Below are 27,841 nucleotides of genomic sequence, written 5' to 3'. Positions count from 1 at the left end.
TTTTGATTGACTTTTTAAAATCTAAATTGAATACACTCAGATTTTAAAAGACTTTTTTCAATCCTTATTGAATACCTTCAGATTTTAAAGGATTATTTAAAATCCAAATTGAATACCTATGATTTCTAAAATCCATAAAAATCTTTCAAAATCCCAATTTAATACACGGCAATCTCAAGTCTTAACAGCATTATTTTACTCCGATTGCATATTCAAGAACAGAGACCAATTGGTTAATAAGCCATGGATGAGCCCAAAGTTGAAATGCCGAGAGTCAAACTTGGTACTCAAGGCCTTGAGGTAATACCCTTTACTCATCTCAAGTAGATTCACAGCATTTTGATTCTTTCGTGTCGGGTTTTCGGGTAGTGTCAGAATGTTTAGATACCCAGTGGTCTTTCTAAATCTCTCCCTTTCTGTGTGTATTGGTTATAACAGGTCTCCAAATTGGGGTTTGGTTGTATGGGCATTTCTGGACAATACAATGATCCACTTTCCGATGAAGCTGGTATTCAACTAATTCAAGAATGCTTTAACAAAGGCATCACCTTTCTTGATACAGCTGATGTTTATGGTGGTGGTCATGCTAATGAGAAATTGGTCGGAAAGGTAGCTTCTTTTTCTCGACTCGCTTTTCGTCTTGTTTAGTAGTAAATGTATGTGTGTGACTTCCACATTTATCTTGTAAATTAATTGACTTGTTTGATTAAGATAAAGTCATTGCGTTGTTTGATTAAGCAGTGATGACCTCATGTTCATGAATTTGTGTTTCTTTTCCGTAAGCATAAGTAACTATTTGCAAAACAAAATTGTTCAATAAGTTTCAGGAAAGTGTATGAACATTGTAATTTTATTATGGCCTCTCTTTTCTCTAGTGGCCAACTCATGTCCGTTGCATATGTCAATTACTCAATTTTAAGCGACTTTTGCCAATTCATTTGCAATATGATATGCATAGTATGGGATCATAGAATGAGATCATGAGAAGCTTTAGGTTATAGTATATAGATATTAGAAGATTTAGAACATGTTTGATAATAACTGAATGCAATTGTCTAGTTGGCATAATGAGTGTAAAAAAAGTTGTCGTTCATAGTCTATTCAATTGACATATTTATATTTGCAATCGATTAAATATCCGCCTGTAGTATGGTAATTCAGGTCCATTTTTCAATATGTTATGGTCTTTTGGTATTATAAAAACATAAAAGGGTTGGATAGGCATCCACATCCACTTTATTGTAGCAATACAGTATAAATATTATACAATACTTTCGTCAACAATGGTTTTTTGTTGCTGAGAAAAACCTTTTTCATTGATCGGGAGCATCTTATTAATTAGAACTATCTTTTTGCAGGCATTAAAGCTGCTGCCTCGAGAAAAGATTCAGTTGGCCACAAAATTTGGTTTTTTTAAATTTGATTCCAATGGGATTACTGTGAAAGGTTCTCCGGAATACGTTCGCTCTTGTTGTGAGGCTAGCCTTAAGTGCCTTGATTTGGAATACATTGATCTCTACTATATACATCGAATTGATACAACTGTGCCTATCGAAGAAACTGTGAGTCTGATTAGCTTCTTTTATGTCTATACTACCTGTTTACTTCCCATGCCTCAAATCTTAGATTATTATTATTTGTTAATAGTTGCAACAGATCTTTTTCTCACATTTATAGGTGTTGCTACATCCTCTTCATGAACTAAATTAGATGCCTTCCATGTAGACCCATATTTTTTATTCTATGGACAGATGGGGGAACTTAAGAAGTTGGTTGAAGAGGGTAAAATAAAGTATGTTGGCCTATCTGAAGCTAATCCAGACACAATTAGGAGGGCACATGCAGTTCATCCCATTACTGCTCTGCAAATGGAATATTCCCTTTGGACTCGTGACATAGAAGAAGAAATTATCCCGCTTTGCAGGTGGGTTCATACTCCCTTAAATTTTCATGGAAGAATTTAAAGTTAAGGCCAATTAAACATGACACTTAGTCCACTTGTTAATGCTATTGTCGTTTAGAGTACTGAGAAGCAGATGCAAAAAATATATATAATATCTGGCTTAGATTTTAATATTACTGTGGATCTTTTCCTTGAAGTGGTTACATCTACTCCCAAAACTTTTCTTAATGAGAATGATATTGTGAAATTCTAGTCTTCATCCACTGTTCTTATTCTTATTCTTGATTTAACAGGGAACTTGGGATTGGGATAGTTCCTTACAGTCCACTTGGACGTGGATTTCTTGCTGGTAAGGCAGTCAGGGAAAGTTTGCCCGCCAGTAGTTTATTGGTAAGAACCTAATTGTATTTCAAGCCTTCTAATTACATTTTTTTATTAACGCTAATCAATTAAAGCATGCAAGTGCAACACATCTTACTAAAACTTTTTCTTTCCCTCAGGTTAATCATCCCAGATTTACAGGAGATAATTTACAGCAGAATAAGACTATTTATACTCGATTAGAAGTACTGGCTCAAAAGCATTTATGCACACCTGCCCAACTTGCACTTGCCTGGGTTCTCCATCAAGGGGATGATGTAGTTCCTATTCCTGGTTAGTAACTATATAACTATCATGTACATAGGATATGATGTGTTTGGGTATATAGATACCTTATCGTAAATTTCAGAACAAATTGTTGCAATTTCCGTATCCCTAAACTTTTATTTTAATAATCTGCCAAGGTTACATCTAGTATATTTACAACAAGGACCCTAGAGAAATTGCTGGATTTATAGCCATCAGTTGAAAATACAAAGTCAATATTGAAGTGTGTGTGTGTGTGTGTGTACGTGTGCTATGTTACCCGGACTCGGGTATGGGTGTCGGACACGGGTTCGTATCCAAGTGTCGGACTCGGCAATATTCTGAAAACTTTACATAGTATAGGCCAACATACTTTATTTTACATAGTATAGGCCAACATACTTTATACTATGTAAACTTTACATAGTATAGTCTGGGTAACTAAGCACGTGTGCGATTATGAAGAGGAAACCTTAGCTAGTTGAGATGTTTTTCTAAAAAAGGTTGACAGTGTACCATCTATTACATATCTTTCATGTTAATTGTACAAGTCAGGTTTGTTTCAAATTATTACTTTATCTTTTGAAATACTACCGAACTTTAAAAGGGTCCTATATTCGAGTTATGTTTGATTGATTATTTGTTTGACAAAATTCTAGATATACATTAACATATAATTTAGTTGATATAAAAATATATATTCTTTAGAATTTGTGAAATCGTCATATTTCTGAGCTTGTGAAAATCTTGAATTGTGGGGGGAGGAAGAAATAATGTCAATTATTGACTGCTTCATTTTCTATTAATAAAAATAAAACATATCTGATCTAATTGGGTTTCTCTGCATGATATTGTATTATTTTTAAGGTACATTTAATTGTTTTTTCTGAGACTCTTGTGTTAGTGATATGGGATGACTACAATAATTTTTGTATAGATGTGTAGTTAAATATATCATGTTTTTGGCTGAGTACTGTTAATTGAGATCTAGAAGAAAATTGTGTTTTAAATATTCTTGGTATCAAAATTGTACAAGTCTCCTATATTTCCAGCATCAAATATGTAAGTAAGAAGAGTTTTTAACTAATTATTTGCTTTTTATTCAAGTCATGTGCAAACACACCTATTTCATCAACTGCTGGTGCCTCTTGGTTGCTAAATTTTTAGCCTATTATATTAATATTGGTCTTAAGATGTCCTATATGATTATGTCTTCAACAAGAATGGGATTTGCTGGTACACAGAATCATCAGTATACTATGCTGTTTTCTCATGCTTTTCTAGTTGTTTGCCTTGTGTATGCATCTACATTTCTCCATTAATTTTTGTTGTAATGTTCTGAGACAAGTCTAATAAGATTACTGTGTAACCTAACTATAATATATACTCATTGTATACATGGGTGTATGCACGCTCATGTGTGTTTGTGTGCTAGAAATGAAATAATCCCATTTTATTTTGATCTAACTGAGTGACCAAGTTTAATTCTGATCTTTTGTAGGAACGACCAAGATTAAGAATCTTGACAACAATGCCGGTTCCTTGAGGATCAGACTCACGGTAGATGATCTGAAAGAGATTTCTGATGCAGTCCCTATAGACGAGGTCTTGGGGTCTAGAGCTAGTGATAACCTCCTTAAAATCTCGTGGAAGTTCGCAAATACACCACCGCCAAAAAATAGCAATTAGTCAACTTAAGGTACATCTCAATAAAAGTAACTGTACTTGTCCACTTTATTCTGTTGTGAAAGTTGGTAGAAGATTTTCTCATACTATGCATGGCTGTATTGTCTTGTTAATACTGCTTTTGTAATTGCTTACTGGTAAATAGATAAATGGTTATGAAGGTTTGATTTTATCATTGTCCTTCCTAATGTGTTGGCCAGTAATTGAAATTATGCAATAGAATTCATTTATGTTACAAAAGTATGCTGTTACATAATAAATCATAAAGGATAAGGCTACTATCTGCATGTACAATAAAACAAATCAACCTTTATCCATGACTACTCTTATTTATAAACTAACAAGTCAAAATAATCTATGGAAAAATACAAAACTGGGGGTGAAAAAGAATGAAAAAACTACAATTCAAAACCAAAATGATAGGTGTCCTGAAAGTATACTTCCTGGTCCTAATTTCGCAAAGCCAATAAAACAGAGATGAGTACTATTGCTATCCAGTGGGAAATACTTGGTAGAAAAGAAGTTGCTGCAAAAAGAAGAAACAAAATGGGTAAATAATGAAGTAATAAGTTGATATCTTTACTTGCTAAGTTCTCAACTTGTTATTAAATAACTAGCTAGGCATCTTTTTTTGCCTCCTTCACTACTGACTAATAACGCTGGTTTCAGTATCTCCGCCTATGTTTTGTGGACTGTAGTTTAGGTTCGCTGGACATAATGGGATAAAGATACAGGTATTTTTCGTTTTATATTGAGGCTCCTATCTTTCTTTATGTAATTTTTGTATATCTGAGATGGGCCTATGGCATAGTAGTTCTCACCTTGATTATTATCATCTGAAGATGATGTTGATCTTGAAACATTAATGCCTAGCCTTTCACAGTCTGATCCAAGGGCACCTATAGAAACATAAGTATTGTAACTCTGTTATGGTGTTACCCTTTAACTATTTTCAAAGAATATTAACAGAATTAGTATAAAAGTTGGAGTCCCAATTTTAGCTAGATTCGTACATTCACTGAAGCAGGGGAAGGCTGTAATGTTTAGAAGATTAGAGTATCCCGGCTTGCATTCACAATTTTGTCCATATGTCAAGTTCTTTTTGCATGTACCTTCACCACAATAGGTCCAGTAGCAAGCTAGAAAACCAAAAATTGGTTAGGATAAATTTGAATGAAAAACAAAAACAAGTTGGTATGATTAGAGTGATATATGTAAGCATGTATGAAGGAAGTTAAATTAAACAAGTTGGTATGGTTAGAGTGATATATGTAAGCATTTATGAAGGAAGTTGTAAATTACGATCGAACACTGATATGTTGGTTGGAATGGATGGAGTTGGAGGAGCAGCTGACTAGCAAGAGTAGTTTAGGGAACCTGCAAAAAATGTGAAATATGTGAATGGATTGGTATAATATGCTATCATTATTATATTCAATTCCTATCAAGTAATGAACTTACAATTGGGAATAATGCAGGGACGGAAATAAAGGTCTTCTTCTCGGTCAGAACTTGTACGGGACCAAACATTTTCACATTTGCATTTAAAGCCGAACAGAGAACCTCGTGCTGTCTCACATGTTCCTTTCCCGCAGCTCACCTCATTGCATATTTCATCTGTTTGTCACATGAACAAGAATTATTAAACATTTAGCTGAAATTTCTATTGTAATAGTAATGAATTGCACAGTGAGTTGTGATATTCTCGTAAATTGTACGTTATTTGATGTAATATACAGCTTGTCGCTTATTCTGGTATTGCATACGTGATACGTAGACTATTTGTGTGAATAAAGTGAGATTTTCAGACATATACCCAAGGTTGGAGAGAGACTAGGAGATAAGTTTGCTGCAACAGATACAGCTAGAAAAGCCAGAAGTAGCATAACATATCTGGAAGAAGTAACCATTTTTGTGTGTGTGCGCGTGTGTGTTTTGAGGAGATCAAATATATCTGACAGCGAGATGGATGAAATGAACGAGATGTTGTAGTGATAGAACAAAGATAGAACAAAGCGCATATCTTAATGATAGATTGCTAGATCGCAGAGATTGATGTTATACATGTGGACAGGTGGAAACTTAGAGACTTGAATCCAAGTCTATCTTAATGTTTGTTATTACGAACTTGTGAGGAATTAAACACGGCATTAAGTTAAAAAGCTTGCCTTTGTTGAAAATTTTAACATCATTTTGTCTAGAAGTACGAAACTGAAGATTTGCAGTAATAATAATAAAGTAAAGAAACGTCTGTCCACGTTTAGTCTTCTTCTTCAATGTTTGTTGATGTTACTTTAGAAATGAGAGACAAGAAGTCTGTCAGAAGCTTCTAAACGCGTAGATTGCGATTTTTATAGGGGTTTATGCTTTGTAGCCACTGTATACCATTTTCGACATAGGACCAAATGATGATGTTGGATGGAAGGAGATTCTAGTTCATAATATCGTTGTTCTCTGCTAGAAAAATTATGAAGAAATCAAATTGTACATAGCAAATTCTTTCATTCGAGGATTTAATGCGATTTTGACGAATTGTACAGATGCAAATGGGGATTTCCACATGGTACAGAGCAATTTATTTCATTGGAGGGTTTAATGCGATTTGGGCGAATTTCTTGACATTCTTTGTTAAGAAATGTATGAAGATGCATGTCGCATGACATGCTTCAGGGAAACTTAGTGATCCTTCCTAGAAAAAAACTGCAGCAGAATGTAAAACATCACATCATGTTGAAAAGAGCTGACATGAAATAATACTATTATCAAAACTCAAGACAGCTGCAGTCAAATCAGAAGGGTGGCCTTATGTGCAGGAGAATGGCAAATGGCAAAAGAAGTGGAATGCTTGCAGGCCTTGGAATAAAAATCCATTTCTTAAAGAAAAGTTTCACAGTATATTGTTCAAGTCAGTCACCAGAGTTAACAAATTCTATACTAATAATACCACTGAGTCCTTTATGTATATATAGCTTAACTTAGAGAGATCTGATGGTAGAGAACAGATGGGGAAGGCAAGCAAATGGCTTAAAAACCTGTTGGCTGGGAAAAAGGAGGATAAAGATAACAAAAAAGATGCTTCTTTATCCTCAGAGGACTTTGTGCTTCCGACAGCAAGTATTCCTCAAACTCCAAATCAGAAGACAAGGTGGAGCTTTGGAAAATCAATGGCAATCAAAGATAATAACAATCAAAAGAATTGCAGATCTTTTGATGCCATATCCAGTAAGACGTTAGTGCCACGAGACTTATTGGAATGTTGGAATCAGCAAAACCAAGGTGCAAAAAATGCAGTGACATGTTTCGTAGAAGCTAAGTATGGGAATGAGCAGAAAGTTACCACAGGCATTCCTGTGCCAGACAATGAAGGTAGGCAGACAGTAGTTCCAGCCCCATTTGCAGTGGCTGGACAGTTTAGAGCTCTTGGAGATGCTGCTGCCACCAAAATCCAGGCCTTCTTTCATGGTCACCTGGTATATATATATACCACAAAACTTTTGTCTTCTCTGCGTCTTTTTTTTCATTTTAACACTGACGATTTTCAGCAAAGATAGGACAACATATAACATTGTATAGTTGAGTCTGTACTGGAAGTGATAGCATAAACCGTTCTTCTTGCAGGCAAGGACAGCATTGAAAGCTTTGAGGGGGCTGGTGAAAATTCAAGCACTAGTAAGAGGTTATTTAGTGAGAAAACAAACAAGTGAGATGCTAAGGTGCATGAATGCATTAATGTCAATTCAAGTTAGGGCACGATTTCAGAGAACTCGGTTGACTGAGGAACCACACATAACCGTGAAAAGAAAATCATCTCACAGAGAACCAACACATGACCAGCTAAGAAGAGAAGCATTGGTGAGTTTAAATCAAGATATTTAGCAATTTCATATGTACATTTTTGTTGTTTTGGGAATTCAATATGCCGTTATATGTATTTAGGAACGTTTGAATCTTAGTAAAACAACGGGATCCTGGAGGGGGAATCAGGACCTTACAAGTCATCAGCCAATGAAAACCAGAGAGCATGAGTTCCGGACATATTATTCAGGAAAAACTTCAGTTTCAAATCAAGAACATCAATTTCGTGAACACCCAAATCAATCACCACTCATGGATACATCTACACAGTACGGGGAATCTTCATATGGAACACCTAGTAGAGTACCTCAGCAAAACTATAGTGTGGCTAATTTCAACCACATAAAAGCACCAGAGTCACCATCAGTAGATTACTTAAATACCACATCTCACAACTCTAAATATGTACATAATTACATGGCAAACACACAATCCTCTACGGCGAAGCTCAGGTCACATAGTGAACCCAAGCAGCGGCCTTTCAGGCAAAAGACTAAGCGATCACCGTCATTTGGAGGTATAGATTCAACACCAGATAACAAGAAACAAAATCAATCCCCGAACAGGAAAATTAACCAACAACCTTGGTTGATTAAAATTTACAGTGCTGCAAAGTCTAGCAAGGATCTCAGATGTGAATCCAACAGCATAGGAGGGAGCTAGCAGTACATCCAACTGTACTGCAGAATTATTACTGCATTATGAGGTAAGTAATCAAGTATCAAGGCTTCCTACCAGATTGCTGAATCAATTTTTACATAATGTTGGAGATGCTGAATTTGAATTTTCACTTGACCTCAGGGTGCTATGAACGTATACTAAACACTCACATCCGGTTCGAACTAGATTCAATAATGTACGCCACCTGGTTCGAACATGAGTATCTATTTAAAAACTACAGTATGTAAGAAGTTGAAGCAATTTACTAAAAATAATATTAGTCAGATCGTTCCAATTAATGTAAAATTGTAGTCTTCTAGAGCCTTTATAAAATTCATATGAATTTTTTTTGTTGCTAAATTCATTCATAAGAGTTTTGCAATCACTGCTAATGCTAAAAGTTGTCCAAAGAATATTTGTTCTTGCCTGACCAGTTCCACCATGAAAGCTCAACTCTAATTCACCACCAACTTTCTTACATATACCCCCATTTCCAGTTCATAACTCTGCAATTCAATACAACCAAACAGCTTAAAACAATGAAGAGAAACTAGATTGTATGATCCACATATTTTGTATTTCCCAAAGGTTCAATAACAGTAAAAGGTTACTACATTGTAAACTGCAGTTAGACTTAGCATACATGTCACTCCCTTTAGTCCATAACAACACAACCCTAGAGAGGAAAGATAGTGATACTGGGCGTGCAGCACATCTTAAAGGGGAAGAATGGACCACTACAGATACATTAATTATGCATGGCAAAAAAGACCAGGAAAAGTGAATTATAGAACAAATAACTAATAAATAGTCTGCAATTAGACTACATTGTGTTGTGCTAGATTCTGGGTAATAAACACAAATTCCAATGATATCCGCGGTCCTGATCAATCCTAGAACTACAAAAATTTAATTGGAAAGTCATATATCCATGCAAGTTAAAATCACATGGAAAGAACTATTGCTGCAGCCTATATGATCAGCCCTAGCTAGTGCCAACATATCATGGAAACTAACTAAAAAGTTTCATTTCAACACTATCTTCTACGCATATAGGTCATTTCACTGGTATTGATCTTCCTGATGAGCTGTATTCTCCTTGAAGCTCTTGGCCAACCAAATAGCAGTTTCTCTAGGGGAAACCTTGCCAGGACCAAATGGCTTCAACAACACTCCAAGTTCATCAAAGCGTGCCTCGTTTAACAATCTTGCACTGAATTCAAGCAATCCCTCCAACGCTTCAGCACGCTGCTGGTGAGAAGAGGTGTCAAAACGATGTTGCCTTTGGTCTGAGGATGTTTTGCTTGACGCTCCTGCTGTGGCATCTTGATCAGAACATTCACTACCGTGCAAAGCATCTGCCACACTAAGTCTGGCAGATGTTTCATCAGAAACAATACATTTATCCTTCATGGTCAAATGATCACCTTGCGGAGAGGTAGTGGAGCCTTGTGCTGAGGTCAACGATGTTCTACGACGTCGAATGTAGGAGTCTTCATTTGATGCTAAAGGAAGTTCAATCATTTTGTCAATACGAGGAGCGTTGACAGAGACATTTGGAGAAACAAAACTATCAAAGATATCAGTATTGGCCCTGCATGGAGATTCTTGAACTGTATTTCTTGTCAATGGCAAAGATGCTCTACGATTTGAAACAGCTGATTTTTTCGTCGTAGTTCTTGAAACTGGTAGCTGTATATATCATTCAAAAAGAGTTCTAGTTCTTTCAGACATTGATGAACTATATCTGTGTGAAAATGGTGATAATGCAATACAATAACTATAAGCCACTGCATCCAGATATATAAACAAAACCAAAAACCTATATGCACAAATGAAGTGTCTGACTTCCATTCAAACACCAGAGGAAAGTTATTTACTTTTAAAAGAATTCGCATTATAAACATCAATAAAAGTTATCTTTTTTGACAAGCAGTAAAGTTAATATCTTATCTGTGTTTATCTTGATATAACTCCTTTTGGAAGTAGTAGTTTTATAAGCTTAAGTCAAGAAAGGACTACTTAATTAAAAAGATAGAATTCATATCTTGCTTTAGGTCTCTATCCAAAATACGCAATAAGGACTTGAAGTCTGCCATCACTTTATATTACAAACTTGTTAGAATACCCTCCTAGAAACCTATAAGTACAACTTAAGTTATCCTAGATTGTGTGATGTTTTTGTGCGTGTATGTGTGATTATATAGAGTATTGGAGTGATACATGTTTTTGTGTGTAACAAAATGAAGCAACACAAAAAAAATTGACGAAGGGCATCAGAGGCACTAGCAATGCGAAAGTAAAATTTTGAAATTACTAATATTAAATAAATTGAATAAGCTTCAAGGAAAACTTGATGCAGGATATGACTCACAACAGAGCTTTTGAACCATGTGGCGGATTTGCAAAGGGGTGACAAATTGTAGGAAGAAAAGCAAAAAATTAAAACAAATAGAATTAGTAAATTAGTAATAACGTGAGAGAAATTAAAACAAGCCCGCATTGTACCCCATGACCTGTTAAGAAAAATCTCTCAGACTGGAACTAAATGAAGTGCTTTATATCTTAAGGCATAATCTTCATGTGGTTCCGCCACTGGGAATACGTAACTAAAACATGTCCTGCTATTAGTAATAAGGAAATTATGTACATGTCAATAACTGATTTTCAAAATTCCTGTTATATCCAAGCATGCATGAAATTAAAATGGAAGAGTATAGCTTGTTCCTTCCAGAATCTTAAAATATATAAACTACCTTTTTAGGTGAGGAATAATAGTTTTTAGCTTACTTTTGTCTGATCTTACCGGTTCAGTTTTTTTTGTCATATCTGCTCTTTTAGGAGGACCAGAAGCTTTCTTTTGAGGATATCCTGGACTCCTAGTGACAACCGAAGCTTTTGTAGTAAATGCCTTGCTAATTACTGTCTCTCCATGCTCATTTCCACTGGATAGCGCAGAAACTCCTTGTCTGTTATATCTAGGAGTGTTTTGAATCCGACGACGATAAACAGGAGACTCATCTTCATGTAATGATATGCTAGGATTCAGTGTCCTGTCATTGCTGTAAGACAGCCTCTTATCTCTGTGCATGGCTCGTGGAATTTCTGACACTGCGAATCTGGTTTTCTTTACATAGTCGGTTTCGGGCCAGTAGTTTGGTAAGCTATTGCGCCTAGGGGTATTAATCTTGAGATGAATCTTGAGCACATAAGGTTGAAGGTGTTGGTGTCTGAGAAGTTCAGAAGCCTGCAAAATTAAACAAAACAAAAACAATATTAGGAGAATAAATTGAACAATGAAACCTAGTTTAATTAGCTTCAAATTTCATTTCTTTGATAAAAAGAGAAAATGCCACAACATCATAAAAGAATGCCTTCATCGCTGCCAGAATATGATGGAGATGTCGGGCTTTCTTTTGTAAAGAATGTTATGATTTGATTCTTCCCGTACAAAGTGACTGGAGAAACACCAAATTCAGAGTTTCCCCCACAATTCCAAAACTAGGGCAGTATTTTGAAGTTATTCTGACAGTGGTTGAGCTCTTGCCTTCTCCGGAGGAGGTCAAGGGTTCGACTCGTGGGTGTGTGTGAGTTTACTTAGCGAAAATAAATAAATATATTTTTGAGAATTTCTACTTAGTATTTTTAAGATGCAAACAAGGTCACCGATTGTAGGTCACGCAGAAACAAAATCAAACATTCCAGTAACAATAAAAATTGTATATCTACTTAATTAATTTTACTGTAGATAACTGATTGACAGTCTAGGGATTTCACTAGTATGTGGCTGATAAGAAAGTGTGGGATCAATTATAAATATATTATTGAAAAGAACAATTACAAGACAAAGATCAACATGTTTTCATGCATCAGTAGATAATTACAAGGTAACTTGAGCTCTTAGAAAAGTTGTGTTTGTTTCAAAACAAAAAAAAAATCACATCTAAAACAATAATTGGTCAGATTAAAAATCGATACTTCTACTGAAGTGTGAGATATAGATCAGAGAGAATTATGTACACTTGGCCGAAGTTCTGGGTTTTTCCGCAGCATACTTTTGATGAGACCTCGACTGGAAAAAGAAAAGAAAGAGAAACAAAAGAAAGTTACACACATAACAATATAAAGAACATCATGATATATACACAGGAGATGACCAGATTATGGAGGCACTGTGTATAGATATCAATAGTCAACTTATGTATATTATTAGTTGCCCTTAAATATTTTGTGGTGACTAGAATATGCTTGTTTCGAGTACGCTACATAAATCCACTAACAAGAAAGCAACATTACTCCATGACGTTCTGCTTGCTCTTAGAGTATTGTAGTTGTCATTAACAGATGATTCATGACACTATGTCAAGTTATTTCAAGTACAACACACACTTGAGTGATCATAATTTTAGATACAAGAAAAGGGGAAAACAGAGGAAATGGCTCACAGTGCTCCACTAAATTTGGCTGGCAGGGGTGCCACAATTGACTTGTTTATCTTGTTGATCAGTGCTTGCATGTCCTAACAAGTAAGACATCTCGTAAGTTGCTTAAAGCCCACCAATAAAATTAAGGAGAAGAAATAGGAAGTTAATGAGCTATAAGCATAATATAAATTTAGGTTAAATTCTTTGTATCCGGTGATTGTATGAGTGATTTACTCTGCAAAGTGCAAACCGTGCATGTCTAATTGTCAAGAATATTTATGATAATCCTGTTAGAGATCATTATAAATAGGATTATACATTCGAATCAACTCGGGCCTTAATACCTGCAGTAGAATCGCTCAATATTAGGAGATTTGAAAAAAATGTGATTACTATAAAGTTGAAAAATATTTAGACTTGCTCAATTATTCATCCATTGAGTGCAAGGAAAGCATGACCTCCACGATAGATATGTAAATACTCTTTTCTTTCTTACACCAAGCTATCAGCCAACAATAATATATCCTGTAGTTTCTTTTCTTCTATCCATCAAAATGGGAGTGCAACCAAGTTTATTGTACTGTAATAACAATTAAATCTTTATGGGTCATGACAAGTCATTTACACGTCTAACTGAGCTCTCAAGATAGTGAAGGACCCAGAAGTTAACTCTTAAGTTTCAAATTATGATACTAGTTAATGTAACTCTAATAAGATTAGGCCACTACTATTTTGAACAAGGAAAAAGTAAGAATGTGTAAATTATTTATTGTAGTCTAAAGTTACGGACTCAAAGGACAAATTTGGCAGCATGTCTCATATATGCACCCACTTTGAAACGATATAAGACCAATAAATTTTCATGTATGGATTAGGAAAAGTTTGCCAGTGAGTATTTATATAGAAGATATTCTAACTCTGGGTCTTTCGTTTATCCAAAAAGGTTGCATTTTCGTCACAGAATCCTATGTCTGATCAGGGTTACATATGACAATATTGTAAATGTAGTAGGCTTGTAACACTCTTCTTTTTTCCAGAAAAGTAAGTGAGAGTTACATTTTATTTTCTGATTCATCATTGAAAATTTTGCCAATGATAAGTGTGCTTACTATAAACCATAAAGTTGAGAAACTTGTTTTTTCTTGTTTTTTTAATGGAAACGAGAGTCTCAATACAAAAAATAATCAAGAACTGTCCCCATCCTTATTGATGACTTTTATTGATAAGATGATTGTACATTATCAAGCTTTGACTGTGAATTCTTATTACTTTAGTTACAAGAACTATTTCAATGAGGCTCTCCCCCATGTATCGAACCTCTGATCTTAATTTTGTAATACCAATATAGTTATCAGCTAAACATACGTAATAGGAACTGATGACTGAACAGAATTCTTATATATGCCTAAATTGATATATAACCCTTTCAACTTACAAATGCTTTGAATGCAGGCTTGTGGGCAGCCATCTCATATATACAACATCCTGCAAAACAGAAGTTTCAACAAAATCAGTGCCCGTAGAGATAAAAGAGATCAACTATGCCAGAGCGCAACTTCCATCCAGTGATTTACATATTTAAAAATGTATTATACTTACCCATAGACCATATGTCTGACTTTGAACCATAAGGTATATCAGCAAGAAGCTCGGGGCACATATGACTTGGGGTCCCAACGACCTAGGTTAGGCAACAGAAAAAACACACATGAATAAGAGACTTGAAGGAAAAACTGAAAACAATGGATCAGTTTACAAATTCAAACCACTTACAGAAGAAGCAAGATCATCAGAAGTCAGCATCTTGGCCAGTCCAAAATCACCTGGAAGAACGGCTCTTTCTTTTGATTTAGCAAATTTATAGCTATATGAGGATATTATGAAGAGAGACGAGAAAATAATTCTACACTTACCAAGGCGAATATCTTGATCTTTTGTAAGAAAGATATTTGAGCACTGTTACAAAATAATTAATGATATGAATAAATTTGTAAAACTTTGGAAGCAAGAAGTCTAGTAGTTTTATCCAGAGATGCAAATAACCTTAACATCGCGGTGAAGGACGTGATTAGTATGCAAATAATCGAGCGCCATTAGAAGTTGAACCAGCCACCTGCAAAGCTTCTGCAATTCAGGAGTTATAGATCAAAGATAGATAAATACATAATTCTAAAATCATATATGAATTTTTTAAAATTACACAAGCACGAGGGTGGAAAGAGAAAGACTGTTCACTTAAGACACCAAGAAGAATAATTAGAGATAGAAATAGTTTAGCTGTACAAGTCATGTGATAAAAACCTCTTCAGAGAATAGAACCCCGTTGGCTTTCTTTATTACTCCTGCCCTGCAAATAAAAAATGCACAGGAGGTTGATGATTCATGATATGAACACTTGAAGGTACAGGAGTCCACATGCAAGCTTAAAATCAATTTTAAATTACTTACATGTCTCCTCCTTCACAATAGCCTATGATTATACAAACATAGCAGCCCTGTAAGCAATAGCATCAAAATTGTCAAAGTTGATACAAACATTATATGGAAAAATATCCTTGTGATTTTCAAACAAGTTATGCCACCCATGCTTGTCAATTTTTTAGTTGCATTTTAGCCTTTGTCCCCGATAAAGTTATTTAATTGTTGTTAGCTGTATTAGGGTTCTTTCATTTGCGGCCAGGGGTTTTCTGAAAGGTCTAAAAGGATGTAGATTGCTACAATTAAGATTCAATGGTCGATACAGGTTGGTGTCACTAGTTTTTGTGTTATGAAACTCCAGGGTTGTTGACAAATCTTGAGTGACTGAAACCCGGTAAGTTGGTTCGAAGCTGGTACATATATTGCGACACTTAGCATAAGTTGCAATAGTAAAGAAGATTTGAAAAAAAAATAGATTCTGCATATTGATTGTGGAAAAGGGATACACCCTGCAAACCATAGGCAAACAAAAAAGGTATCTGAAACATATATCTTCTTCTTTTTTGCTAAAAATCTGAAACATATATCACTTGCACTTATACCGCAATAATCTAGCCAAGTCTTGTAGCTTTCAAATATGAAGATGCATCAAGCGAAGAACATAGAATAAAAGTACCAAGTTCACAATGCATAATTTGCATACCTTCTCCACCCATGAATCCTTATACTCCACAATAAAAGGATTCCTCATTCTGGAGATAAGTTCCATCTGTACAATATGATCAATTAGTTTACCAGAATTATTATGTACATCAATCCAAATAACAAAATGACAAGATATGTGCTAGTAGCACTTCACTTTAAGAAGCACCATAAAATCTTTATAGCATTTGTGATTTTTGATTATTGAAGCTATGATCCGCGATAGCAATATTTGTTGTTTCCAGCACACCACAGTTCACAACTACTAAAGATAACAATTCTGCATTTTACATGTTCAATTCAATTTCACACTACTAATAATGAAACACTTCCATGGTGTATATGCCATATATTTCTTGAGTGCAAAAAATGACCAGCTTTTTGAAAAAAGAATAATACTAAAATTTATGAACGTAACAGATTTGATAATTTAATAATGACGGAAAGAGCTGTAACCTCCTGATGCGCTGACCTACGAGTCCTGTCAGTCTGCCGGGCAAGACGTATCTTCTTCAAAACATACCTTGATAAGAAATTATGATATATGGCGAAGTCAATAAACAGATCAATGTGACACTGCTTAGTATGCAAAAGAAACTTCTGCATCATTTATTCATATATGCTAGCAAGTAACATAATAATTCACATGAACTGGACAAGAGAAAAGCAAAAGTATTAGTTTCAGTCTTACTTTTTCTTTTCAAGCTTGTGCCTCACAAGAAGGGCAGAGCCAAAAGCTCCCTTGCCAATCTGCTCTAGTACTTCATACTGCTCCATATGTCAATCAACTTGTCGCATTTACACGTAGAAGATAAATGAACGAGTCCTATCACACATCCCAACAATCAATAATAATTCTGAATAAAACCAAACTTCAATAGCAAAAAGAATCTGCACTTGTAGAAAACAGACAGTAGAAGTTTCAAGGATGCTGAAAACTGATGCATACCCTATATGACAGAAAAGTTATGGCACCATTAAATTTCAGCAAAATAGGTTCGCCATTTTTATGACTTAACAAGATCAGCTCAAAGAAATGCTAAAATTGAACAAGAAAACTAAGATGAGTAATATACTAACAAACAACAGTGAAAATGATGACCAAATCAACATCTGAACTACAACTGCCATATCTAAAAATTGATTAATTTTATTAGTGTTAGGTATCTAATGTATTATAACAAATTATTTAATTTCTCCTAACAATTCCTTCTAGATCTGAATTTCAACAATTTTCAGGTTTACATAGTACCTCAATAACAACTATGAGGTCTCAAACACAATTTTAGAACAAGTTTTTCCTTAACTAATTAGAGTAGGCTAGAGATATATTACATTTACAAACAAAAGTAACAAAAATTGACCCAATTTTTAGCTCCATTACATTGTTGAATTGATAAAGTATAATTTCCCATAGATTTTTGGTTAATTTGGCAAAATTGACCACGTTTAACTAACAAATCATAATCATATTGACCTTCTATTCAACTATCATGAATATTAACTTTGATGTTTAATGTCCATGGTTTCAAATCAACATCTATAAGTAATGTCCTCAACTACAAAACAGTGTACAAAAATAAAACCATAAATTACTTAAAAAAGACATTAACTAGTTAATTAACACATACAGTTGTAGCAAACATCACAAATTAGAAACTCGAAACCTAAAATTAAAGGCTTGCAAGCTAGAAACAGTTAGAAATCACTAACAACTACTAAATAACACACTAAAACAAGTTAAATCATACATACACAGTTGTGTATATATCTACAGACCTGGAAATGCGAAATGTAGTTGGACAAAATGAAGATAAACATTGAGATATATAGGGGGGCGAGAGAGAGAGAGAGAGAGAGGATGCATTGAATAATTGCATACGAAAGGTAAGTGAAAGCTGAGAAAAGAGAAGTAAAATGACCTTGATAAATGTGAAACAATGAGATCACGAGTTGCAGCTGAGTTAAACAGTAAACACAAAGCCTGGTAGTAGTTGTATAGCTTTGAATTTTACACCAATAGAGGAAGCTACACTTCATCCACCATTGCTAAGTATAGTGAGAGAGAGAGAGGGAGGGAGTTGTGATTGGAGTTTGAGGAGAGAGAGAGGAGAGGACACAATAAGACCATACAGACTACAAGGAAAGAGACAAATCTAGAGAGAGAAAGGAGTGGGGGTGTTACCATTATTTAATTACCCTCACTCACGTTCTCGATTAAACTATAACTGACTTAAACCAGTATTATAGTATATTTGATTTTGGTGATGTAATTCAGATTTACCATATATAAAAAATCAAGAGATCGGTGTGATGGATTTATTATTTGTTTTTACTAGCATTAATCTGTTATTAACTGTTATTAATTACTATTGCTATATTTTTCTTACATTTATTATGTAGCTAATACTAATTAATTCGTCACATGATGACCTACCCTCTACAGGCTACAGAAGTGGGGGCAATACTTAACATTTGTACGATCTTGTTTTCACTTTTCACCTGTTCTTCTTACTCCCTCACGGTGCCCCTGGGTTGTATAACGTATCTACGGTGACCGGATTCGATACTAATTTTAACGATTTTTCATAATATAGTGTTAATTATTACCTTAAATTTTCTCTTTAGATTAAATTTTAATATTTAAAGTTTAATTAAGAAACATAAATAAATTATAAATTATATTACATATTCATTTTAAAATATGTATCAAATATTACAAATATATATATACAAATGAACGGGATAAAAAGAGTATTATATTATATTACATGTTCTGTGTATATATCACAATTATATTAATTGTGAATGGTTAGCCATCTGCTAGGAATTAATCGTAATTTCAAATTAATCAGAAATATTAATATGGTCAAAAATTATTTATATTTAAATATTAATATTATTTATTCTAGTATTTTATATGCAATAAAATATATGATTTAAAATAAATTAAAACGATTATTCAATTTTAAAATATAAAAAATTTGGGAACTATTAGAATATTAGCATATGTGCAAAATATCTTATTTTATCTCAAATTGCGGACTAATATACATAAATCATACATAAACTTGTGGACAGAGGCGGATCTAGGGGTCAGAGAGGTCCCTGGCCCCCTGACTTTTCGAATATGATTGAGTTAGTATGTGTAATTGTAGAATTGTAGCTGTATTTCAGCTGATTGTGGGTTGTGTTATCCTTCCTGAAGACCGGAGTTCGAACTCCTACTTCTCCCTCCTTTTTTGCTTTAATTCAACCCCTCCTTTAATTCAGTATACAGTACATTCAACCCCTCCTTTTTTTCCTCTTTTGCTTTATGATAGTATCCCACTATGTTTTTGTACGTATGTGGACGGTACTTCTATTTTTTACTCCTCTAATTTTTACTTTTTTCCTTGTCTTATAATTATTTATATTGATTTATGTATATATCTCGTATATGATAGAACGGTTTGAACTGGTGATGCGTCAGAATAAATCCTAGATCTTAAAAAAAATTATATTTATATTTTTCAATTTTTTCAAAATTTAACGAACTTAAAACTTTTACACTTTAAAATTCGATACCATAAATTTACGCAAATAAATAATTCAACTTCACATTTCAAATAAGAACTTTTTTTATTTATTTTGTTTATGTAATTCATTAGCAGGATATATACTGATATTATATTTGTCCCCGTAATTAAAATAACGGCTTAATATCTTAAATACGTATTCACCTAATTTAAATATGTCTAATTTTTTTTATTGTGATTATAGTTCTGCTATATACTCATATAACTCATTTAAATACGTATTTAAGCGCATTTTTTCTTAAAATTTAAATATAATATAATATAATTTATTTAAAAAAAAATCGGCCCCCCCTAAAATATTTTTCTGCGTCCGCCACTGCTTGTGGATTGTAGTGAATTTGAAATTAAATTTATTTAAAACATATACTAATATTAGATCTTAATAATGCCATTTTATTTAATTAAAAAGTTTGCTTAATTAATTTAAAAGCATTGAATTAATCAGATTAGGGCGAGGCAGATTTATGGATAGTCGAGTTTGAAGAAAGGATAAAAGACAAAAACATACGTAGTCCATAGACCAGCTACAAAAAGTTGAGCATATTTTATAAATAAAATAAAGAAAAAGTAAAATTCTAACCATGAAGACAAGTCCGGAATTACTATACAATGCCCATAAAATGTTTATTTCATTTTAAAGTGTTTTGTTGTTTGTAATAACTCATGCCCTCATATCTGGAACAATTTACTTAACAAATCTTATCGATTTGTAGGTCAGTTATAGATCCATCTTTTGTAGGTAAAAATGTGATAAAGAGAGACAGGGAAACATCAAACATTATCCACTGCTAAGGAGAAGAGTGGAGGCTTACATCACTGTATTGTGGTCAAGTAGTTGACATTTTAATTTAACATATACAATGTTCCTTCTAAATGGTCTTCATCTCTTATTTCCAATTTATCGATATTTGTTTTCAATATTATAAAAATCGGTACTTGGAAGAGATCGATCGAGATACCGATTTAGAATTAATAGAAGAACGGAGAATCAATAGGAAAAAAAGTCGGCTGCATTTTATATTTTATACTCCCTCTGTCCCTCTCATTTGTTTATACTGTTTTTTTTTGGAATGTCTCGTTCAATTGTTTACATTTCAAAATTTCCAAAAATAGTAAAGTTTGTATAATTTTTAAAATAACTGCATCAACTACTTCTCTCCACTATACTCATTTTATACATATAATATTAATCGGTCTCATTACTTTACTCACTTTTTTAAATTTTCTCCACTATTTTATCATCTTCCTCAAACTCCGTTTCTATCCCAAATGTAAACATTTGGGGGACGGAGGGAGTATTATATTTAATTTTAATATCCTTATTCTAGTAGTAATTTATAAGTTATTACACATTTATCATATTATATAACTTATAATTATTTAAATTTATTTGAAATTCAATATATTAGACAATAATTTATTTACAATATATCGATAAAAAATACATAATGATTAATTAGATTTCAGAAATACCAGGCATGCCTGGCAGAAGATTAATAAGGGATTAATCGATGAAATCAGGAAATTTTAGAACTGTCTCGTTATTAAAATTTTCATTTTACTATTTATATAATCTAATTGGTGCACTATTTATTTAATTATTTGTGTTAAAATTTGATTCAATTAAAAGAATTATGTTTATTTCATGTCCAATTCCAACATTTGACATGCACAATGATAAGTTAATCTATAAAGGTTGAGCGTATACATCCAATGATTATTATTAAATTGGCGAAAAATTATCCAATCTGTTAAAAATATATTATGATAACTATATAATTGACATGTAAGAAAGAGAGAGATCAAGAAGAAATATTGTATTCATTCAAGTGTATAATCAAGCCTAACTTTGACACTTATTTATACGTGAATAGATAGATGTTACAAGATATATGAAAGGCCAAAGTGCATGAGTTATATGAACTAGAAAGTGAAGAGTTATAAACTAGAAAGTCAAGAGTTCTATTCTAGAAAGCTCTAAGGACATCCATATTATAACACTCCCCCTTGGATGTCCAATTTTCAATAATCGTGCCTCGTTAAAACCTTTCTAGGAAAAAACCCTTTTAGGAAAAAAAATCCTAGTAAAGGAAAAAGAGTACATCGATTTTGAAAATTTATTTAAGGTTACCCTTGCATGCAAATACTCTTCTCATTCAACTAAGGGGCAAGGAAGACATTTCCAACCCCACTCACTTTCATTCTACTAACCAAATTACCACTTTACCCTTGCATGCAAATCTACCTAACTATATTGGAAGGTTACTCTTGTAAAATCTCAAATCCACTCACTTTTGGCCAAATAAAAACCAAACTAACATGATTATTACTCCACATTCACCCCATCATTTCCACACTCCTCCTTTCCTCCCCCTCCTCTCGGCTCTCCCCTCTCCTCTCGGCTTTTTGGCCGAAGCCATACCCCCCTCCCTTTTCTTCATTCTTCATTCAAGCTCCCACTTTGCAATCAAGTAAATGTTACTTCCTATATCTTGATCATACATAATTCAAAGAGTGATGAGTGAAAAGTTTAAGTTTAAAGGTTGCATGTAAAGGTTTTAGTGAAACTTAAAATACAACCTTGATTCTTGTGAGTTTAGGGTTGTTTTTGAGAGGACTACAAGGAATGGAGAAGTGCCAAATCTTGAGAGGGAAACTCTTGATGATTAAATGGCCATTCCCATCCATTTCATTCGGCCATGACCATATGGGAGCCGAATGAATGGTCTTTAAGACTATTCTTGTTGCTTAAATCAATTTTTGCATGTTTATGTGATAATGACTTGAATTTTGTGGTGAAAATTTGATAAAACTCTTTGCATGCTAAGTGATCATCTAGGTATATCTTATGCTAGGCTTTCATGTCAATTTTATGATAGAACATATGTAGAAAATGTGTTGTTTTGGTTTGAAAAACCCGAAGGCATGCATGCATGTGGATTTCTCTTAGAATGTTGTAAGATTTTGATCATTTGGAAAGATTTTGTTAGTGAGCCTTAATTTCAGTAGGAATAATGTGTTAATATTGATTTATACTTCTTGTTGCATGGTAATAATTCGTGGTTATCTTTTATAAAAATATATATCTTGGTGTTTCAAAAGCATGAAGATTTGTGATTTGTGAAGTGTAGTCTCTTTTGTTTTGCCATAATTGTACCTTAGGTAAGGATGATCTCACCAAGATTATTTTGAGAATAAGGGAGTTAGTTCAGTAGAATACCATGTATAAGTCTTGGTTTAAGTATTTAGTTGTTGTTAGTTGAAAGGCATATGTCATAGCCTACTCGTTTATTCGAGTATTTAACTCAACTCAAATAAGAATGTAATAAGTAAATAGTGGATTAATCATCAGAGAGATCTCACAATGTAACATCTGTCAAAGAATAAAGAAACATTATTCATCTGCAGACTTGAAGATTCACTGGAAGAAGTTCAAGAATTTGATCATGCCTCAGTGATATAAATCAAGATCGTGGATTTAATCAAGTGACAGAGATCTCGTCAAGGTATCATTTATTACAAGGATTCAATCAGAATATCAAAGTCAAGACATGAAGAAATGTCACCAAAGTTAGTCACTCATGAACCAGACAGTACATCGAGTGTCAGCATTGAAGTGGCGGAATTGATTCATAAGTCTCAGTGACTTTCAGAAGATTGTCAGAAGAATGGATGCTGCTAAGGGTTAGTATTAATTCTCTATTAATTAATTAAGTCATATAATTTAATTAAGAAAATAAATTATATCTGCAAAGATTAATTTATTGATTAATTGAATTAAATTGATTAATTAATTTAGAATTAATATTAAGGATTTACAAGATTTTAATTGGTTTAAAATCTGCTTAAATTCAGCAAGACAATTCATTTGAACTAGTATGACAATCGGTATGACAATTGATAGTCATACCGAAAGTCATGCCAATACATATAATTGTCTTATTAGAATTTCTGTTTAGATTAAAATCAGTTATTAATTCAGCAAGACAATTTATTTGAACTAATATGACAATCGGTATGACAATCTATAGTCATACCGAAATTCTTGCTAGCTCATTTTTAATTGTCTTGCTAGTTGTAAACATTGTCCTACCGAAAGTCTCACAAGCTTAAAGGATTGTCATTCCAATTCAATCTACTCGGCTGTGTTGTTTAAAAGAAGCAGAAGACCAGTTCATAAAAAAGTAGCAGGCAATCAAACAGAATACATACTCAAGAACAAAAAGAAAAAGGAGCAGAAAAATATTACATCTCATCTGCAACTTCAAGATCAATTTCTAGATTGTAAAGTTAAATCCAATCAACTAGAAATACTTATCTTGTTCTTGTGTATCAATCTAGCGGATTAAAATCCCTAGAACTTAATCTCAAATCGCATTTAGCATTTGATCTTTTAATTACAAAAATAGAAAAAGTTCATGTCGAATTTATTCTAAATTTGTAATAATTGATTTGAGATTAATCCCTTGTAACCGATACCGTAGTTGTAACACCTTTCAAGTTTAATAAAAGTTTTATTTAACTTGAATTTTGTTTCACAATTTTATTCCGCATTTTATTCGATTAAACGGTATTGTTTGCATTCAACCCCCCCTTCTACAAACAAATTGGGACCTAACAATTGGAATCAGAGCCTTCTGATTAACGTACAAATCTAGATCCTAGACTTTTGTGTTTCTTTCACTTCTTGAATTTTTTATTCACTCAAAAAATTCATAATGACTACACAAAAAGTTGGAACCGTTAAAATTCCACTTTTCGATAAAGAAAATTATGTTATGTGGAAGAAGAAGATGCTACTGTTTTTACAGGTTGCTAATCCCAAATATTTGCAAGTGTTGAAGAAGGGTCCAAAAATTTCTATGGTTATGGAACCAGAGGTAATAGAAAATGATGTGGTGATCACCAAAGCGAGAACTTATGTGAAGGATCCTGAGGACTTCTCTCCTGCTGAAATAGAAGAAGCTTCCCTGGATGCTAGCCTTCAATTAATCTTAATAGATTCCCTTAATCCCCTGATGAATAGACATGTGATGAATTGTAAAGATTCCAAACATATCTGAGAAACTATTGAGATTATTAATGAAGGCACAGAGGAAGTTAGGGAGAACAAACTAGAAATCCTAACCTCTGAGTATGAATACTTTAAATCCAATCCAGGAGAAGGAATCACTGAAGTGTTTGAGAGGTACAATGCATTGATCAACAACCTGAACATTAATGGTAAATACTATTCCATCAGGGAGGTCAACAAAAAGTTCCTTTTAACACTGCCAACTCATCTCGAACATAGAATCACTGCCATAAGAGAAGCAAGAGATCTGAGTGAGGTTTATTTGGAAAGGCTCTATGGTGTGTTAAAGAGTTATGAGTTGGAGCAGATTCAGCAGAAGGAAGTTTACGGGAAAGGAAGAGTGGTCAGCACGTCTACTGCTCTAGTAGCTGATGAACAACAACAACCACAATATCAACATCAATCTCAACAGTCAGAAAGAATGGTACAGTCTTCCAAGGTTGAAGATAATGTGATAGTAGCAGAATTTGATTCTCCTACTACAAATTAATCAGGAGATGATTATTATTCCTTGGAAGAACTGGAGCAATTGGAGGATGAGTCAATGGCCCTGATTGTCAAGAGATTCTCAAATGTCAGATTCAAAAGGAATCCCAAGTTCAAGTACAAGTCCAACTACAACAGATTCCAGAAAGGTGGATCTTCATCCTCTAACACCAGCAGTGGTGGGTATAAAACAGGGATGGTTGATCGAAGCACCATTCGATGCTTCAACTGTAATGAGTTGGGACACTTTGCCACAGAATGCAGGAAGCCAAAACAAGCTAGGAAGAACTCTTACGATTCTAATCAAAAGAGTAAATCTGAAAGGGCGTACCTGGCAAAGGGAAGAAGCTGGGATGATACTGACAGTGAAGATGAAGAAGTTGGGAATCTTGCTCTCATGGCTAGTAATGCAAGCACCTCATCGTCAAGAAAAGAGGTAAAATTTACTGATGTTGAATTAGTTTATCATCTAGGAGGTTCCTTAGATTGTGCTCGTCGTGATAATGAATTGTTAAATCAACAAATCAAAGACCTTGAGAAAGAGGTCAATGAATTAAGACTTGTGCACATTAATCAAGATAAACTAAAAGAACAAGTATCTTTTCTAGAGAATAGAGTTGACTGTTATAGACAACTCGAAACTATTCTCAAAGACAAGATCACCGGTCTTGAGGCTAAGGTTAAAGCTTACTTTAATTCTTGTTCGAAGTCCAAAGAGTTTTACAATAAGCAGGCTGTTAATCTAACACATGGAATAGGTTATGATTACAATGCTGCTATTGGAAAATTAGGCATAAACTCCCCTCCTCATGTATGTGCTAAAGGCAGGGAAGTACCACATGTGCTTAAGGGTGTTGATGAACCCCTCTATAAAGAATCAATTGCTGAACCATTTGATGAGACCTCTTTTATTATTCAAGAAGAAATCCGTGCTGAAGATAATGCTAATGGGAAAGCTGTCTCCAAGTCAAGTGTGTCAAAAGTTCCAGTCAAGGTTATGAAAGCAACTGAGACTAACTCAGACACACATGAGTTGGATAACACAAATGCCATGTCTACCATGTATAAGTTGCCTATTGTTTATCCTTCTCATAAAGCATGTGGTGTTCCTGATTGTATGTCTTGTGCTTTTAATCTGTTGTTTGCTTATTTTAATGGTAAGCATGTTTCTAATGATAAGACTACTCCTCGTCAGCATGTGAATAATAGAAAACATGATAGGTCTAAGACTGCTAGTCCTCCTAAAGCTAGAAAGGAGATATTTGTGCCTAAGCCTAAACAGAAATTTGATAAGGCTGTTTTAAAGGTCAAATATTCAGTCATTGAGAATGTTGAGAATAGTGAAATTAAGAATGTTGTTTTGCCTGATAAAGGCCAATTTTACAAGTATGCCGGACCCAGCCAAGCTTGGGTTCCGAAGAAGTTCTAATCCATTTGTATTGCAGGGCATTAAACAGGTACAACCGGTAGTGTGGATTCTTGACAGCGGATCGTCAAGACATATGACCGGAGATAGAGCCCTGCTATCAAATGTGGTTGAGAAAGCTGGCCCAGTGGTTACCTTTGGAGATAACAGCAAAGGTTTAACGGAGGGATATGGCTGTTTGCAAGCTGGAAATGTTATCATTGAAAATGTATATGTTGTGCAAGGACTTGAACACAATCTGCTTAGCATTAGTCAGTTCTGTGACAACGGCTATAATGTTTTATTCGACAAGCTGAAGTGTCAGATTCTGCACAAGAAAAGTGAAAAACCCTCCTTAATGAGAATCCGGAAAGGAAATCTGTTCGTAGCTGACATGAACTCTGGAAGCAATCTTGAAGTCAATTGTTTCTATGCAAAGGCATCGTCAGATGAGAGTTGGCTATGGCACAAGAGACTTTCCCATCTCAATTTCAAAACAATGAATTCTCTTGTCAAAAGAGAATTGGTAAGAGGTCTGCCTCAGCTGGAATTCTCTCCAGAAGGACTATGTGAGGCTTGCCAGAAAGGAAAGTCAAAGAAAGCAAGTCACAAAGGCACTGACACATCTTCCATAACTGGTGTTCTGCAATTATTGCACATGGATTTATTTGGTCCAGTTAATATCCTTTCTATGTCAAAGAAGTGTTACTGTCTTGTGATAGTTGATGACTATTCCAAGTATACGTGGGTTTTATTTCTTCACTCTAAGGATGAAACACCACAAGTTGTGATTGATCATATCAAGATGATTGAGTTAGATTCTAACGTCCCTGTTAGAGTAATAAGGTCAGATAATGGGACAGAATTCAAGAATGCACTTCTCAATGGATTCTGTACAGACAAAGGGATTACCAAACAATTTTCAGCTCCTAGAACCCCTCAGCAAAATGGAGTGGTAGAAAGGAAGAATCGTACATTGATTGAAGCTGCAAGAACGATGTTAAGTGAATCAGGTCTTCCAAT

The 27,841-nt window shown here is 34.1% G+C and overlaps 4 protein-coding genes across 6 annotated transcripts; 2 read left to right on the top strand and 2 right to left on the bottom strand.

The window, feature by feature from the left end:
• Positions 1-143: 143 nt before the first annotated feature.
• LOC141667280 (perakine reductase-like) lies at positions 144-5,966 on the top strand. Of its 2 annotated transcripts, XR_012552536.1 has the most exons (9): positions 144-300; positions 439-609; positions 1,359-1,562; positions 1,752-1,924; positions 2,197-2,293; positions 2,404-2,557; positions 4,032-4,229; positions 4,886-4,950; positions 5,695-5,966. XR_012552536.1 is itself a non-coding variant. In XM_074473705.1 (8 exons), exons 1-7 carry the CDS (start codon positions 244-246, stop codon positions 4,217-4,219), a joined length of 1,044 nt encoding a protein of 347 aa, XP_074329806.1. In that variant the 5' UTR covers positions 144-243; the 3' UTR covers positions 4,220-4,229; positions 5,695-5,966. The 2 variants fall into 2 exon arrangements, 1 of the variants encoding a protein (XP_074329806.1); XM_074473705.1 differs by lacking the exon at positions 4,886-4,950.
• LOC141665506 (uncharacterized) lies at positions 4,596-6,126 on the bottom strand. Its single transcript, XM_074471492.1, has 6 exons — positions 6,033-6,126; positions 5,745-5,833; positions 5,519-5,570; positions 5,230-5,355; positions 5,038-5,115; positions 4,596-4,742 (listed from the first exon to the last, which is right to left on the bottom strand). The coding sequence occupies exons 1-6, from the start codon at positions 6,124-6,126 to the stop codon at positions 4,666-4,668; spliced, it is 516 nt and encodes a 171-aa protein (XP_074327593.1). The 3' UTR covers positions 4,596-4,665.
• A 1,073-nt stretch (positions 6,127-7,199) lies between these two features.
• Positions 7,200-9,033, top strand: LOC141668658 (protein IQ-domain 26-like). The gene is made up of 4 exons (XM_074475630.1): positions 7,200-7,686; positions 7,835-8,068; positions 8,153-8,777; positions 8,873-9,033. The coding sequence occupies exons 1-3, from the start codon at positions 7,219-7,221 to the stop codon at positions 8,732-8,734; spliced, it is 1,284 nt and encodes a 427-aa protein (XP_074331731.1). The 5' UTR covers positions 7,200-7,218; the 3' UTR covers positions 8,735-8,777; positions 8,873-9,033.
• A 497-nt stretch (positions 9,034-9,530) lies between these two features.
• LOC141664302 (serine/threonine-protein kinase Nek2-like) lies at positions 9,531-18,439 on the bottom strand. Of its 2 annotated transcripts, XM_074470222.1 has the most exons (15): positions 18,198-18,439; positions 16,967-17,101; positions 16,732-16,798; positions 16,277-16,342; positions 15,604-15,650; positions 15,457-15,502; positions 15,199-15,279; positions 15,069-15,111; positions 14,929-14,978; positions 14,755-14,836; positions 14,591-14,640; positions 13,177-13,250; positions 12,752-12,803; positions 11,538-11,978; positions 9,531-10,423 (listed from the first exon to the last, which is right to left on the bottom strand). In XM_074470222.1, the coding sequence occupies exons 2-15, from the start codon at positions 17,050-17,052 to the stop codon at positions 9,794-9,796; spliced, it is 1,815 nt and encodes a 604-aa protein (XP_074326323.1). In that variant the 5' UTR covers positions 17,053-17,101; positions 18,198-18,439; the 3' UTR covers positions 9,531-9,793. The 2 variants fall into 2 exon arrangements, with proteins under 2 accessions (XP_074326323.1, XP_074326324.1); XM_074470223.1 differs by lacking the exons at positions 16,277-16,342; positions 16,732-16,798; positions 16,967-17,101; positions 18,198-18,439 and having other exon boundaries at positions 15,199-15,268.
• Between the last annotated feature and the right edge of the window lie 9,402 nt (positions 18,440-27,841).

The sequence above is a fragment of the Apium graveolens genome, chromosome 6 (genome assembly GCF_009905375.1).
Source record: "Apium graveolens cultivar Ventura chromosome 6, ASM990537v1, whole genome shotgun sequence".
NCBI lineage: Eukaryota > Viridiplantae > Streptophyta > Magnoliopsida > Apiales > Apiaceae > Apium > Apium graveolens.
This window is presented reverse-complemented; position numbering and strand designations above follow the sequence as displayed.

Excerpts from the sequence above, each read along its gene's own strand:
- LOC141668658 (XM_074475630.1), top strand. The coding sequence starts at position 7,219 with ATGGGGAAGGCAAGCAAATGGCTTAAAAACCTGTTGGCTGGGAAAAAG. Across the intron at positions 7,687-7,834 it reads CCTTCTTTCATGGTCACCTG|GCAAGGACAGCATTGAAAGC; the intron begins GTATATATATAT and ends TTCTTCTTGCAG. Across the intron at positions 8,069-8,152 it reads AGCTAAGAAGAGAAGCATTG|GAACGTTTGAATCTTAGTAA; the intron begins GTGAGTTTAAAT and ends ATATGTATTTAG.
- LOC141667280 (XM_074473705.1), top strand. The coding sequence starts at position 244 with ATGGATGAGCCCAAAGTTGAAATGCCGAGAGTCAAACTTGGTACTCAA. Across the intron at positions 1,925-2,196 it reads GAAATTATCCCGCTTTGCAG|GGAACTTGGGATTGGGATAG; the intron begins GTGGGTTCATAC and ends TTGATTTAACAG. Across the intron at positions 2,294-2,403 it reads TGCCCGCCAGTAGTTTATTG|GTTAATCATCCCAGATTTAC; the intron begins GTAAGAACCTAA and ends TCTTTCCCTCAG.
- LOC141665506 (XM_074471492.1), bottom strand. The coding sequence starts at position 6,126 with ATGGTTACTTCTTCCAGATATGTTATGCTACTTCTGGCTTTTCTAGCT. Across the intron at positions 5,834-6,032 it reads TAGTCTCTCTCCAACCTTGG|ATGAAATATGCAATGAGGTG; the intron begins GTATATGTCTGA and ends TGTGACAAACAG. Across the intron at positions 5,116-5,229 it reads CTTCCCCTGCTTCAGTGAAT|GTGCCCTTGGATCAGACTGT; the intron begins GTACGAATCTAG and ends ATGTTTCTATAG.
- LOC141664302 (XM_074470222.1), bottom strand. The coding sequence starts at position 17,052 with ATGGAGCAGTATGAAGTACTAGAGCAGATTGGCAAGGGAGCTTTTGGC. Across the intron at positions 15,503-15,603 it reads TATTGTGAAGGAGGAGACAT|GGCAGGAGTAATAAAGAAAG; the intron begins GTAAGTAATTTA and ends TTTTATTTGCAG. Across the intron at positions 12,804-13,176 it reads GCCAAATTTAGTGGAGCACT|TCGAGGTCTCATCAAAAGTA; the intron begins GTGAGCCATTTC and ends TTCTTTTTCCAG.